The 13661-nt window shown below is 46.3% G+C and overlaps 1 protein-coding gene across 2 annotated transcripts; it reads right to left on the bottom strand.

The window, feature by feature from the left end:
• Positions 1–249: 249 nt before the first annotated feature.
• On the bottom strand, positions 250–7785 carry SPDYE4 (speedy/RINGO cell cycle regulator family member E4). Of its 2 annotated transcripts, XM_017849207.1 has the most exons (7): positions 7500–7785; positions 6489–6719; positions 5597–5655; positions 4747–4832; positions 2579–2747; positions 2352–2455; positions 250–1493 (listed from the first exon to the last, which is right to left on the bottom strand). In XM_017849207.1, exons 1-6 carry the CDS (start codon positions 7606–7608, stop codon positions 2396–2398), a joined length of 714 nt encoding a protein of 237 aa, XP_017704696.1. In that variant the 5' UTR covers positions 7609–7785; the 3' UTR covers positions 250–1493; positions 2352–2395. The 2 variants fall into 2 exon arrangements, with proteins under 2 accessions (XP_017704696.1, XP_017704697.1); XM_017849208.1 differs by lacking the exons at positions 4747–4832; positions 5597–5655 and having other exon boundaries at positions 7500–7774.
• Between the last annotated feature and the right edge of the window lie 5876 nt (positions 7786–13661).

The following is a 13661-nucleotide window of genomic DNA, read 5'->3' as shown; positions in this document are numbered from 1 at the left end:
GAAAGATGCAGCATTATTTTCCAGGGTTAATTAATTCGTTCAAATAACTAAAACCCCATTAAATAAAAATATCATTGGACGACAGATAAGCAATCCAGACCAATGTGGTCACAATCATTGTGAAGATGAGAAAACTTCATCTTTATTGCATTTTCGCAGGCAGCACACTGCACTGTCCTCTTTCAAACACACAGCTCCTGTCCTCCTTCCAAACACACGCCCTTTTTAAAGGAACATACAAACCTTTCAATACAAGCTGAAAAAATTGCATCTGAATTATCACAATTCAATAACAGTCAACATCAAATATAAATTTATTTTTACAAGAATTTCGGGGAAATGCCACCGAGCTATAAATATAATAGATACATTATGTAACTACCCTAGGTAATAACAGTGCGCCCTTCAGCAGCACATGTAATAATAGATAAAAAGATTTAAAAATAAAACATGTAGGATAAAAAGAATCCTCTCTTAAAGATGAAAACAGAATTATATTTTTGTGTATGTAACAGGTATAACACCCATCAACTTCATAAGAACAGTGTCTTTTAAAAAATACTTGTTTTTCTAAACTAGTTAAATAAATGTAGTAAGAATGCCATGCCATCATTTTCAAAATAAACAAATAAAATGTCTAGTGTATATTGGACATGTTAGTATATATGTAAGGCATGTTAAAAATCACAACTGAATTCTCACAGTTCAGTAACAAACACTAAACAGAAAATAAACATTTCTATTTACAAGAACATAGGGGAACTACCACCTAGCTATAAATATAATGGATATATTAGGTCAGTATCATAGGTAACAAGAGTGCTCACTTTGGGAGCACATGTAATAATAGATAAAACAATTTAAAGAGAAAACATTTGTGATAAAAAGAATTCTCTCTTAAAAATGAAAACTAAATTATATTTATGTGAATATAATGACCATCACAGAGCTCTAAAGGAACAGCATGTTTTCAAAACTAGAAAAATTCCAAACTATTTCAAATCAACATAGTAATAATTCTATGGCCAACATTTTCAAAATAAACCACTAAAATGTATAGTATCTATTAAACTATCTTTTAAAATCCTATGGCAGTAATTTCATATTTAACAAAGAATTCTGTGACAATCTGAGCGCCTGCGCTGTGCCTTCAAATGCTCTGGACTGTGGCAACAAAGTCCATGGGAAACAGGAACTCCAGCTTCCAGCCCAGGGGAGGTTGGGATTCAGCAATGTGAAAAGGGAGGTGGTGTCGCAGGAAGGGGTGGAACCAGAAACACCCCTGATTTCTCACTTTCCCTCCACCGACTCCTAGAAGTACCTCCACAGCTCCTAGGAGGAAAACCTGGTCACTCTATTTTGCTCCTTCTAGACGAGGCCAGGTTCTTCTAGATGATCTGCATAGGAGGCTCCTCTCTTCCTTCCTGGTGTCTGGCATTAGCGTTGGGATAAACTTCCTGCTGAAAATTCCCCTCTCCCCTGGGCCCTGTGTTCTGGAAGTGAGAGACAGGATGTCACACTTCAAGTAGGCAGATCTCCAGACAGGAAGGTTATTCCCATCCCACGTCAGTCCTAGCTAGAGTTCAGAGCAATGTGTAAATCTGATTTTATCTCTAACCCTTCATTGTAAACCCTGATTCTGAGCCATCATTTTCGATTCTGACACTCACACTTTGGTGAGCTTGACTCCAAAAATCACTTAATACAGCCAAGGTCAGCCCCAGTGATCTGCTTCATAGCAAGGACTTTGGGTGGGTCGGCCCAGGGAGTAGAGCACCCTCAGAGAATGTGGCTTTGGACTTCGTCACACTTGGGGCCTTCTGTGTTGCTTAAGATCTAAACTTTTAACCATGCTACAGACATGTCTAATATGACAACCTCACAAACCAGCAGACCAGATTCCTAATCCTGAACCTTAATCTCTCATGCTTAAGTCTAATGCTCGGTCCTAAATGTGGTTCGCTGCACAAGATGTCAACCAAATCTTCACTGAATCCTTTCCCCAAATCAGTAACTCAAGTGTGTCAACCATAATGAACCTTCCTGGACCTAGGTAGTAGTCTCATTTTTGAGACATAATGTCACTCTGTCGCCCCAGCTAGAGTGCAGTGGCAGAATCACAGCTCACTGCAGCCCCAACCTCCTGGGGCTCTGGTGTTCCTTCTGCCTCAGCCTCCTGAGTAGTGAGGACTAGAGGCGCCCACCAGGATGCCCAGCTAATTTTTGTATTTTTTGTGGAGATGGGGTGTTGCCATATTGACCAGGCTTGAAGCCAGATCAAGCAGTTGGGTTCCTCGGATTTTCTTATAGATGAGAATATTCTGCCTTTACCCCGAAGCATACACACGTACCTTCCCTCAGGCCGATGACCTCAGGCCTCCATATCCCCGGAGCTCTAGGAAATGAGGGTGCGATCTCGGGCCCACACCCAGTGCTCTGGGTCATAAGCCTGGATCTGGAAAAACACATACCATTTGAGAAGCCAGGGTCTCCCCAGCAAGACCCCTCCCTGCCCTCCTCCAGCCTCCAATCCACCCCATCCCTCCCCACCCCCACCTCCTCATATGGCCCCACTTACCTCCTCCATCTCCTCTGGGGAAACCCACGTCCTCCAACGCATGGAGCAGATGAGCTGGTATCGAAGCTTATGGAACAAGGGTCGCTGGGAGTAGTCCTTGCCATAGAGGAAGGAGAAGATGTCTTGTTTGGGGGCCTGGTTGTCCTCCTCCATGTCACTGGCCAGGTAGCTGGGGAGAGAGATCAGGCTGCTACTCAGGGGCCCCACCAGGAGGGATCCCTGCCTGAGGGCAGCTTCCCAGAGAGGAGGGGAGGGGACCATCCTCAGCTCAGCACCAACACCCAACCTGCAGAGAGCCCCACCTTCCTTAGGAGGCCCCACTGGACAGAGACCTGCTAAGGGCGCCACTCACACCTTCAGGAAGGCGACGATCCAAGTGGTGGCTGGGAGTGGTGGCTCTCACCTGGAATCCCAGCACTTTGGGAGTCCAGGCAGGAGGATCACTGGAGGCCAGGAGTTAGAGACCAGTCTGGGTAATATGGCAAGACCCCCTCTGAATTTAAAAACAATCCAAGTCTTATCCTAAGGATGTGTCCTGCCATCCTTATACAAGAGAGATGACATCACCTCATCCTAGTCCCCATCCATGTTCCTCCCACGCCCCCCTTCCTTCTCATGTATGCACACACCTGTCTTCCCCCTCCATCATAAGTGCCCCCAAGGACAGGAACTGACTGGTTTGTTTCTGTAAATCATTTCTCGCCTACCAAATGGCCAATAGAGGGCTTTGTTTATCTTGGTGCATTAATTCAACAAGCATTGCTGTGAACTCTCTCTTCCCATCCTTCCTATTCCCTGGCACGTATGATGTACTTCGTAAGGTTTTGTTGAATAAAAGAATACATGAATGAATGAAGGAAAGAAGGAAAGATTTATCTTATACGCAAATGCCATACGAATAATTTCACAGAGTCAATATAACATGAACAGTTGCAAAATGAAAAGAATTGTGCTGAGTGTTTTAGGAATACTTTGATATTTTGGTTGATTGGGTGGCTCATGTCTGTAGTACCAGCATTTTGAGAGGCTGAGGTGAGAACCCAGGAGTTCCAGAACAGCCAGGGTGACATAGCAAAACCTCATCTCTACTAAAAACCATAAAAACTGGCTGGATGTGGTGGCGTGCACCTGTCATCCCAGCTACTTGGGAGGCTGAGGTGGGAGGATCTAGAGCCTGAGAGATGGAGGCTGCAGTGAGCTATGATCTGGCTGCTGCACTCCAGCCTGAGGGACAGAGCAAGTCTCTGTCTGGTATAAACAAAAACAAAAACTTTGATATTTTGACAAGACCCTGCCTTCAACAGGGGTCTAGTCTGATGGGTTTGGGGAAAAGGAGGGCAGATCAACGAATCCAAAATGGCACATTATCCTAGGATGTAACTGAAGTGCTGCAGGCATACAGACGCTGGCAGATCAGGGGAGGCATCGGAAAGGCTGTGGGGGCTGAACTGACTTCAACAAATTAGTGGTTCCCTTCAGATGCATACGGGTGCAGGACACCCAGACAGAAAACACAAAATCAAAATGGAGTGGAGGGCATTTGGAAGGAGCGGTGAAAGCAAACCATGAAACATGAAGATGGTGGGCAGGTTTGGTGGTAGAAGGATTGCAGAGAGGGTTGGATTCGCCCTGTGAATCCGGGCCTCCATTTATAGGCAAATCAGCTAAGGAAGTTGTTCAGGTGAGCAGTGAAGGGGTGGGAGCTGTGTTTGGAAAGCTATTCAGGCAGCACTAGGAAGCCCCCTGGCTTGGGGCGGGACTGGCAGGAAGCCCCATCAGGGAATATTTGATGATGGATCCGTGTTATGCGAGGATGACCTGAATTTCGGGCTCTGTCACGGGAACCTGGAGGAGGAGGATGGAAAATTGCATTTGGTGTTGATATGGGAAGGATATGGCTGCTTGCTTGGGGGGCAGAGTCGTGTCCACGGCTTTCCCCTTAGGACGGGTTTATGTTTCCTTTTGTTTGATTCTACTATTTGTCAACTGCATTTGTGTTTGTTTCTAGAAAGAGCAGACTAAGAACACCACAGTATAATCTTAACATTTTTATACCCAGAGTAAAGAGGAGAACTAGGGTCAAAAAATAGACGAAAGGTTGGAATCCCACTTCCTCCACCGTCCCAGGGTGTTGGATATTGACAGGTGGGAAGAAGCAAATTACTCACAGAGCCAGGAAGAAATGAATGCGTTGGTATTGCCAGGAGAAGAGGCCGGCCCGGCTAAAATACGCTATGACCATAGCCAGGAGATACTGATGGAGAGAAGGGAACAGAGAGAGAGAAAGATTGGTCACATCCTGGAAGAGGAAGATAGTGGAGATAAGGGAACAGGGGCTGGGGCGCAGTTGCCTATCGCACAAGGAACCTCGGTGTTGAGTGGCTATGCTCACTGGAGGCTTGCGGGTAGAGAGGTGTTCAAAGTCAGCTGCAAATTCGGGAAGTCAGGGAAAGGGAGGTCTGTGATGCTCCCAAGATGATGAGCTCCGATGGAATCGTTGGAGGGAGTGTGTCTAGGGCGGCTAATGTCAGGAGTGTCTTGGTGAGCTGGAGCAAAGGACTGTCCCAAAGATAGAAGAGGATAGGGGTCGGGAGTTTCAGGACTGTGGCCCAGAGATTCAAGCCCTGGGCAGAGGCAGGGGCCACACGTCCACTATGCAATAGGCCACCAGAGCCCTGAGGGAGATGCTGACAAATTATAAAAAGATTAACAATAGCTGGAGTGTGATGACTCATGCCTGGAGTCCCAGCTATTGGAGAGGCTGAGGCGGGAGGATCGCTTGAGCCCAGGAGGTTGAGGCTGCAGTGAGCTATGATGGCACCACTGCATTCCAACCTGGGCAACAGAACGAGACCCTCTCTCCAAAAAAATAAAAGTCAAAATGTGGGCACCCAAGACTATGGGATCAGTGGGTGGGAGATGGTGGAGGGAGAGAGGAGAGAAACTGTGGTTTTAGATGCTGCACCCTCCCCCAGGACATGTGTTAAAACAGGAACACAGTTGAGTGGAGAACCTTACTTTGTCTGACACCCTCAGATCTTTGTCCCAGGCCAGGAATTTTTGAATGACAGGATCCTCTGTGAAAAGAGAGCCTGTGTCAGGGTAAGAAGCGGAACAGGGTTGCCGTGGGAGCAACAGAGCAGACAGGAGAACTGTGCCCCTCTGGGGGAAGTCTCAGGATTGTGGCCAAGGGTTACGTGGATGGGAGAGGAGAGAAGGACTTTCACTGGGCAAGGAGGGAGGCTCCCGCTCTGAGACTGCCCTGAGGAGAGGCCGAAGGAGGCCTTTGGTGTCAGAGTCTACGGGATGAGGAGCTGTGAATAAGCCATGATGTCCTCCCATCATACATGAAGGGACCACCGCAGAAGTCATAATGGAATTCCCATCATGGCTTCTGGAGATAGTCACAGCTGGGTGTGCCTATGACCTTGTCATCCCCCTCCATGGATGGAGACACTTAGGTTTAGAAAAGTCAGCAAGAGACATAGAGTTTCAGAGGGTTCAGCTGAAACCAAGCTTTCTTTTGTCTTTTATTTTATTTTATTTATTTTATGACAAGGTCTTTCCCTGTCAACCAGGCTGGAGTGCAGTGATGCGGTCATAGCTCACAGCAACTTCAAACTCCTGAGTTCAAGAGATCCTCCCACCTCAGCCTCCCAAAGCACTGGGATCTCAGGCATGAGCCACTGCACCTGGCCGGAAATCAAGCTTTCTTATTTCAAGCGCAGACCTTTATTAAGACCAGCCTAATCCTCTATCTCCTAAGCATCCTCCTCCTGCATGGATCTCTCACCCCCACCACCCCCCCACCCCCCGGAGGGCATCTTCTTACTGGGAAAGAGTAATTATTGAAAGTTTCTGCTTTTTAAAAAGAACCGGGTTGGAGGTGCTCTTTGGGGTATCCTCCTACCAAGCAGCCTGTTGAAGGCCTCGTGGTGCTCAGGGAGCACGGAGGATGCTCGCTTGCGCGTCAGCTTCATCTTGAGCCCACACAGCATCTCCACCACCCAGGTGTCCTGGGGCTCAGGGGCGCGCTCCAACTCCAGTTCCTCCTCCGGCTCTTCCTCGGATTCGTCTGACCATTCCCTCTTCTTTTTCATGCCAAGAGATTGAGGCTGGGGGCTGGGATCTACCCAAGGGTCTGAGTGAAGAAACCAGGCTATAGTGTTGTGTTTCTGCCATTGATCACCTTAGACCCCAACCCAAAAACCTCATACTACTCTTCCATCCTCCCCAGCCTCGCAGACTGTCGGCTTCTCCAGGCCATGTTTCCACCTTTCTCCTTTGCTGATCCCCATCTGCCTCTCCCTCACCTCCCCATTCTTCCAGCTCTCTGTCCTCAAAACATTTTCTCATCACAGATAAGAACTTTCAACTGGAGAAAAATGGAAACCTTCCCTTAAGCTCTTCTGTCTCCTCTCTCTCTCTCTCTTTGTTGGGGGGTGGGTAGGGAGACAGAGTCTCCCTCTTGTTGCCCAGGCTGGAGTGCAGTGGCGCAGTCTCGTTTCACTGCACCTCTGCCTCCTGGGTTCAAATGATTCTTCTGCCTCAGCCTCCTGAGTAGCTGGGACTACAGGCACGCGCCACCATGCCCGGCTCATTTTTGTACTTTTGGTAGAGACAGGGTTTCACTGTGTTAACCAGGATGGTCTCGATCTTCTGACCTTGTGATCCGCCCACCTCGGCCTTCCTCTCTCATCTTTTGAGGGAATCTCCTGACCCCCTTCATTGCTCCCCAGGCTTTCTTTCTACGTGGCCATGCTTAGCCCCATTCCCTGCACCCTCCCCTGATCCCTGGCTTTCTAAATCCCTCCTTTCTTTCCCAGACACCCTACTCAGGTGCTCCGGATTCCCAGTAACTGGCCCCCTTCCCTCTCCTCAGTCAATCATCTCCCATCACTTCTCCCTCCAGTCACCTCACCTGATGGTCCTGGCACTTCATCATCCGTCACCACCTGGGGGGACTGCACCGATGTGCTAGGCTGGGGGCTTTCCTCCTCAAACGGAGGGTGCGCTTGACCACTGGCCATAGTCTCTCCCAAACGCTTTGTTTCTGTCCACAGAACCTAGTCCCTGTTCTGTCCAAAGCCTTCTTCCAGACTCCGTTAGGACCCAGAAGAGCGCATTTCTCTTCTAGAGGCTCGGGAGAAGTTAGGAGTGAAGAACAGCTCTGAGAAGTTGCTGTTGTCCACCTGAGCTCCCAAGCACCCAGAGTCCAGTTCTTCCAATCACGAAGGTCGGAATCTCTGATGTCATTGGTCATTCCAACCTGGCAACCAGTTTGAAGAAAAACACACGTAACTGCCAGACTGATCTCTTTTCTTGGAGATCCCGGGTGAACGGTATCTCCTGGCAATGTCCCAACCTCTGAGCATTGTCCAAAAGCATCCTCATGGTCTCCATATTCCTCGTTTCCCTTTCCCAGTAGAGTCTGTGTCTTCACTCTAAACTTGAGGAGTGTTGGGCTCTCCTCCCCACCGTTCCTTCCCATTTCAGAGTCCAGTCTGGTGGGAGAGGGAGGAAGGTGGAAGGAAATTTAGGGTAAGCAGAATGATGAGAGCTTCCAAGAGTGAGATTAGCATATGTAGGAGATTCCGGGCACATTGACTTGTTGAATGAAGACGTTACGTCGAAGCACTCAATGTGGCAAAGCTTTTTGGCTGAATGTTTACTGATATTCACTATCCTGGATCCTATACTGGGGAACACGCATCAATTGCTCTCAAGCATCTTTGAGTCCAAGAGACATTTTGAGGAATCATAGGAAACTGTCCATGGGTTCGCACAGATTTTCAATGGTGTCCACAAGCTCAGAGCATCCATGGATCACCTAAAGCCTGCCCCTCCAGTTCAGCTAAAGAACTCTGGTCTATAGATCAACTATTACAACATATCTATTTCACTTGACCCTAAAATTTCCTACTGTTTATGTATTTTATGAATAAAATATCCTGTGTACAGAAAGACTAAAGGGGAAAAATCTCAGCCAGGCCCAGGGGCTCCTGCTCATAATCTCACTCCTTTGAGAGGTCAAGGTAGGAGCGTCACTTGAGGTTAGGAGTTCAAGACTAGTCTGGGTGACATAGCAAGACCTCATCTCTACAAAATATAAGCAAAGTAATCAGGAATCGTGGCACATACCTGTGGTCCCAGTACTCAGGAGGCTGAGGCAGGAGGATAGCTTCAGCCCAAGTGTTTGAGGCCGCAGTGAGCTATGATTGCACCACTGCACACCAGCCTGGAGGACAGAGTGAGACTCAGTCTCAAAAATAATTTTAAAGAAAAGTAAAATATAAGAGCTGGATACTATCTCAGATACCATCCAAAAAAACCTGTGAATTCTGGCACAGCTTCCTAACGGGCTCCTAGGAGTCTTGCTGATGGGAAAGGCACAACTGAATGAGGAAGCAGATCCCGTCCCTGTGGAAGTCCAATTGTCAGGAAGCTCTGCTTCTGTTGACTGGACCTTCGCATTCATGATGCTTTGAACCATCAGAGCCGGTTGGATCCTTTTACAACAAAACAGAAAATCATCTTTCTCTCCTATTTAATGGGCTTTCAAATATTAGAAGATCAATATTCTGTTGCCATTAAAATTTATCTTCTGTATCATGTAAAGTTCTGATTAATTACTCTTCAAGCCAGTTTCGCATATTCCTCTGTCTTCTAGGCACCTTCTGTAGACAGGCTACAATAAGACAGCCATCTTAAATTATGTCAATATATTATCCAAAAATGGGCTAAACAGCCCAGGTTTCATCTGATATGTTCAGGGAAAAACAAAACTATCACTTCTCCCCTTCTCTTTTCCTTCAGTGATGCAGGTTAATACAACAATGGCTGTAGGTATGCACCAAAAATATCGTTAGAGTGAAACAGAAGCGCGTTACTGTTGTAACAGTAACAGGGTCATGCCTGTCATCCCTACACTTTGGGAGGCCAAGGCGAGAGAATCACTGGAACCCAGGAGTTGGAGACGAGCCTGGGTAACGTTGTGAGACTCCGTCTCTCCAAAAAAATTTAAAATTAGCCTGGTGTGGTGGCACACACCTGTAGTCCCAGCTAGTTCGGAGGCTGAGTTTGGAGGAAAAGAAGTGCTTTACAAATACCGGTCTTTCAGTCTAAGGATCTCAACCAGGAACATTAAGATACAGATGTCAGGACCCAGCCCCATAGATTCTAATTCCAAAGGACTGAGGTGAGGGCTGATTTAACTTCATCATTGGAGTCCATTCAGATATGGAACTCTCTGGATGACGCTGCGCAATAGAGATCCCGAAGAAAGCAAAATCACTCTCAAATGAAATGAGCAGGAAAGATTTTTTGAACAAGGTACAGAAGACCTGGGCCTCACATAGGAGCGCCATAACCAGGCTTTGTATCCTTGGCTTAGCGGGAACTTCTGAAGCAGCCTCCAAGCCCCCCGTGTGCTGGTCGACAAGCCCCCTAACATTGGCTCACAACTGTAATTCCAGCACTTTGGGAGGCCAAGGCAGAAGGATTGCTTGAGCGCAGGAGTGCAAGAACAGCCCGGGCAACTTGGCGAAACCCTGTCTCCACCAAAAATATAAAAACTAGCTGGGTGTGGTGGCGCCTGCCTGTAGTCCCAGCTACTCAGGAGGCTGAAGTGGGAGGAACATTTGACCCTGGAGGCGAAGGCTGCAGTGAGTCAAGTTAGCGCCACTGCACTCAAGCCTGGGTGACAGTGAGACTGCGTCTCCATTAAAAGAAGAAACACTAAAAATTGTAACTGAGAATGTAAAAGAACTGAATAGCGACTTACAAAATGTCTAAAATGATGGTTCAATATGGTAAAGCTGTACAGTCCATCCAAATGAATTTAGGAATTTAATGCAATTGCAGTCAAAATCTCAGAGAGTTTTCCCCCACAGATGTTGACAAAACAGTGTAAAAGTTCATCTGGAGAATTGAGTACTTAAGGAACCATCACAAAAGAAGAATGAGAGGGAATGTCCACTGTTAGACACCAAAATGTGTTCTAAGGTGAAAGTGTTAAAACAGGATGTTGCTGGTGTCACTCCAGGCAAAAATCCTCAAGTGCTCTAAGGGCTTGGGCAAGTACCTTGCTCCAAGACAGGCCTGACTTTGTGAGCTGCCTAAAGGCATGAAAACTCACAATTTTCAAAGACACTTCGGTCCAAAACCAAAACAAGACCAAACACACATCTGGAGGCCTGAAATGGGCTACAGGGCCCCAGTTTATGATCCTTGATACAACAAAGAGAATAGAAAGTTCAGAATAAACCCAAGTTTCTATAGGAATGCATTATATGCTATCATGGCATATCCCAGTGGGGAAAGTAGAGATTATGCCACAAATGGCGCTGGACAACTAGCTCATTATTTGGAAAATAGAAAGACATATACAAATCAAACTCCAGATGGGTTTATTTAAATGGGAAATCAAATGTTCAATGTGAAAATTCAGTACGTAGCAGGATATCCAATGGAAATGATACTTTTCTGTTTTTTTGCCAATGGTGAGAGAGCTGCCAGAACACAGCCTTGATCCTCAGAAGTCACAAGGCTCACATGTCATATCTGAGCCTCTGAAGACTTTACAAGTCTAATTTACAAGTTTAAATTCCAACCCAAAGTGTAGACAGTCTTCATTTCCCTGCATCCTCACTGCTGTGAACTGAATGTCTGCCCCCAAAATTCACATGTTGAAACCCTATATTAGTCCGTTTTCACGCTGCTGATAAAGACATACCCAAGACTGGGAAGAGAAAGAGGTTTAAATCGGACCTACAGTTCCACATGCCTGGGGAGGTTTCAGAATCATGGCGGGAGGTGAAAGGCACTTCTTGCATGGCAGTGGCAAGAGAAAATGAAAGGGAAGCAAAAGCGGAAACCCCTGATAAACCCTTCAGATCTCCTGAGACTTATTCACTATCAGGAGAATAGCACGGAAAGACTGGCCCCCACAACTCAGTTACCTCCCCATGGGTCCCTCCCATGACACGTGGAAATTCTGCGAGATACAATTCAAGTTGAGATTAGAATGGGAACACAGACAAGCCATATCAAACCCTAATCTCCAATGTAATGGTACTTGGATATTCAGCCTTTGGGAGGTAATTAGCTCCTAAGGGTGGTGCCCTCACGATGGGTTTAGTGTCCTCTGTCTTAGAAAAGAAAGTGCTTGCTTTCTCTCTCTGCTCTCTGCCATGTGAGGGAGCAATAGGATGACAGCCATCCGCAAACCAGCAAGCCGACCTTCAGCAGACACTGCCTCTCCAGGCACCTTGATCTTGGACTTCCCGGCCTCCAGAACTGTGAGAAAGAGATGTTTAAGATTCCCAGTCTATGATAATTTGTTAGAGCAGCCCAGACTGACTAAGACACTCACCAATATGGTATATTACCAATCTCTTAAATTTTTGCCAGTCTGATAGGTGAGCTTACACATCTGTATACAGCTGTTTCTTCTTCTGTGAGTATCTTGTTCATGTTTGATGCATACAAGTTGCTTTGCATTTTTATTGATTTATAGAAGGCCTTTCTGTGTTCTCGAATGTAATCCTATATTTTTGATGCTCACTTCTATTCATCCTAATACTGTTGAATGGATTGGTTGGACCATCATTGGATGCAACAAGGGACAGGGAAGGCAATCAACACAGCAATCCATGGCAGGCTGACCAATAGCGAGGCACCCAGGCTGATTCACCAAGTCAACAGAAGAAATCGCTTTCCCTCCTTCTAGGCTTGGGATTCTCTAAAAGCAGAGATGGTACTAAAGAGGAGAGGTGGGGCGATATTTGGTTTGTTTACCCTGTGACTACATTATTGAGAGATAGATACAACATATCTGCAGTCTCCAAGAATTTTTTTTTTTTTTGAGACAGGGTCTTGCTCTGTTGCCCAGGCTGGAGTGCAGTGGTATGATCACGGCTCAGGCAGCCTTGACCTCCCAGGCCCAAGCAATCCTCCCACCTCAGCCTCCTTAATAGCTGGAACTATGGGTGTACACCCTTGCACCTGGCTAAGTTTTGTATTTTTATAGAGGTGTGGTTTCACCACGTTGCCCAGGCTGGTGTTGAACCCCTGGTCTCAAACCATCTGCCCACCTGGACCTCCCAAAGTGCTGAGATGACAGGCATGAGCCACTGTGCCTGGCCATCGCAAGAATGTTTGGAGGGTTCAGGGTCAGTGCAGACTCTTGTTAACTCCCTAAGTTCATCCTACTGTAAGTTCACTCTCGGACATTGCACAAACGCTTCTCAAATTCCTCCCAGATCTTACTTGCCTCATTTGCATGTGGTTTATGGTATTAGTGACAGAATGAAGGTAACCTGTATCAGTACCTGCATGGTTCCATTTGCTTGAATACTAATTGTGTTCTAGGCTCAGCCATGCTTGTGGTTACACAAGCATCAACACTTTGGAACCTCCTCCTCCTTATTTTGTGTGTCTGTCAGATATGTCCTCAGAGTTCACTGACTTCAGTAATTTGATTTATGCTAACTAAACCAAATATACTTACCTCCTCCCATAAATAGTTTTACTGTATGGCCCAGATGCAGTGGCTCATGCCTGTAATCCCAGCACTTTGGGAGGCCGAGGCTGGTGGATCACCTGTGGTCGGGAGTTTGAGACCAGCCTGACCAACATAGTGAAACCCTGTCCCTACTAAAAATACAAAAAAATCGGCTGGGCTTGGTGGCAGGTGCCTGTAATTCCAACTACTTGGGAGGCTGAGGCCAATGAATAGCTTGAACCTGGGAGGTGGAGGTTGCAGTGAGCCGAGATTGCGCCACTGCACTCCAACTCGGGCGACAGAGTGAGACTCTGTCTTAAAAAAAAAAAAAAAAAAAAAAGATTTCCTGTATGATGAATAATGTCCAACATATGTATGTAGATATTTTCTGCCAGCCTGCTGTTTGTCTTTTAATTTTATGTTGTCTTTTATCATAGAAATGTAAAATATTTTTCTAGCTGAATCTGATGATCGTTCTATCTTCCTGAGTTTTGTGTTTTCTTTAAAAAAGTCTCCTGCACTCAAAAGTATAAATATATTTACGTTTAGAACTGTATTGTTAAATGTTGTTTATTTTTA

Source organism: Rhinopithecus bieti, unplaced genomic scaffold, assembly GCF_001698545.2.
Source record: "Rhinopithecus bieti isolate Rb0 unplaced genomic scaffold, ASM169854v2 scaffold_31527, whole genome shotgun sequence".
NCBI classification, from domain to species: domain Eukaryota; kingdom Metazoa; phylum Chordata; class Mammalia; order Primates; family Cercopithecidae; genus Rhinopithecus; species Rhinopithecus bieti.
This window is presented reverse-complemented; position numbering and strand designations above follow the sequence as displayed.

What these genes read in the sequence shown, in the direction of transcription:
- SPDYE4 (XM_017849207.1), bottom strand. Translation starts at nt 7,608, where the DNA reads ATGGCCAGTGGTCAAGCGCACCCTCCGTTTGAGGAGGAAAGCCCCCAG. An exon ending in TGAAGTGCCAGGACCATCAG is followed by an intron (nt 6,720 to 7,499) that starts GTGAGGTGACTG and finishes TTCTTCACTCAG; the next exon opens with ACCCTTGGGTAGATCCCAGC. An exon ending in CCCCAGAGGAGATGGAGGAG is followed by an intron (nt 2,456 to 2,578) that starts GTAAGTGGGGCC and finishes GTGTTTTTCCAG; the next exon opens with ATCCAGGCTTATGACCCAGA.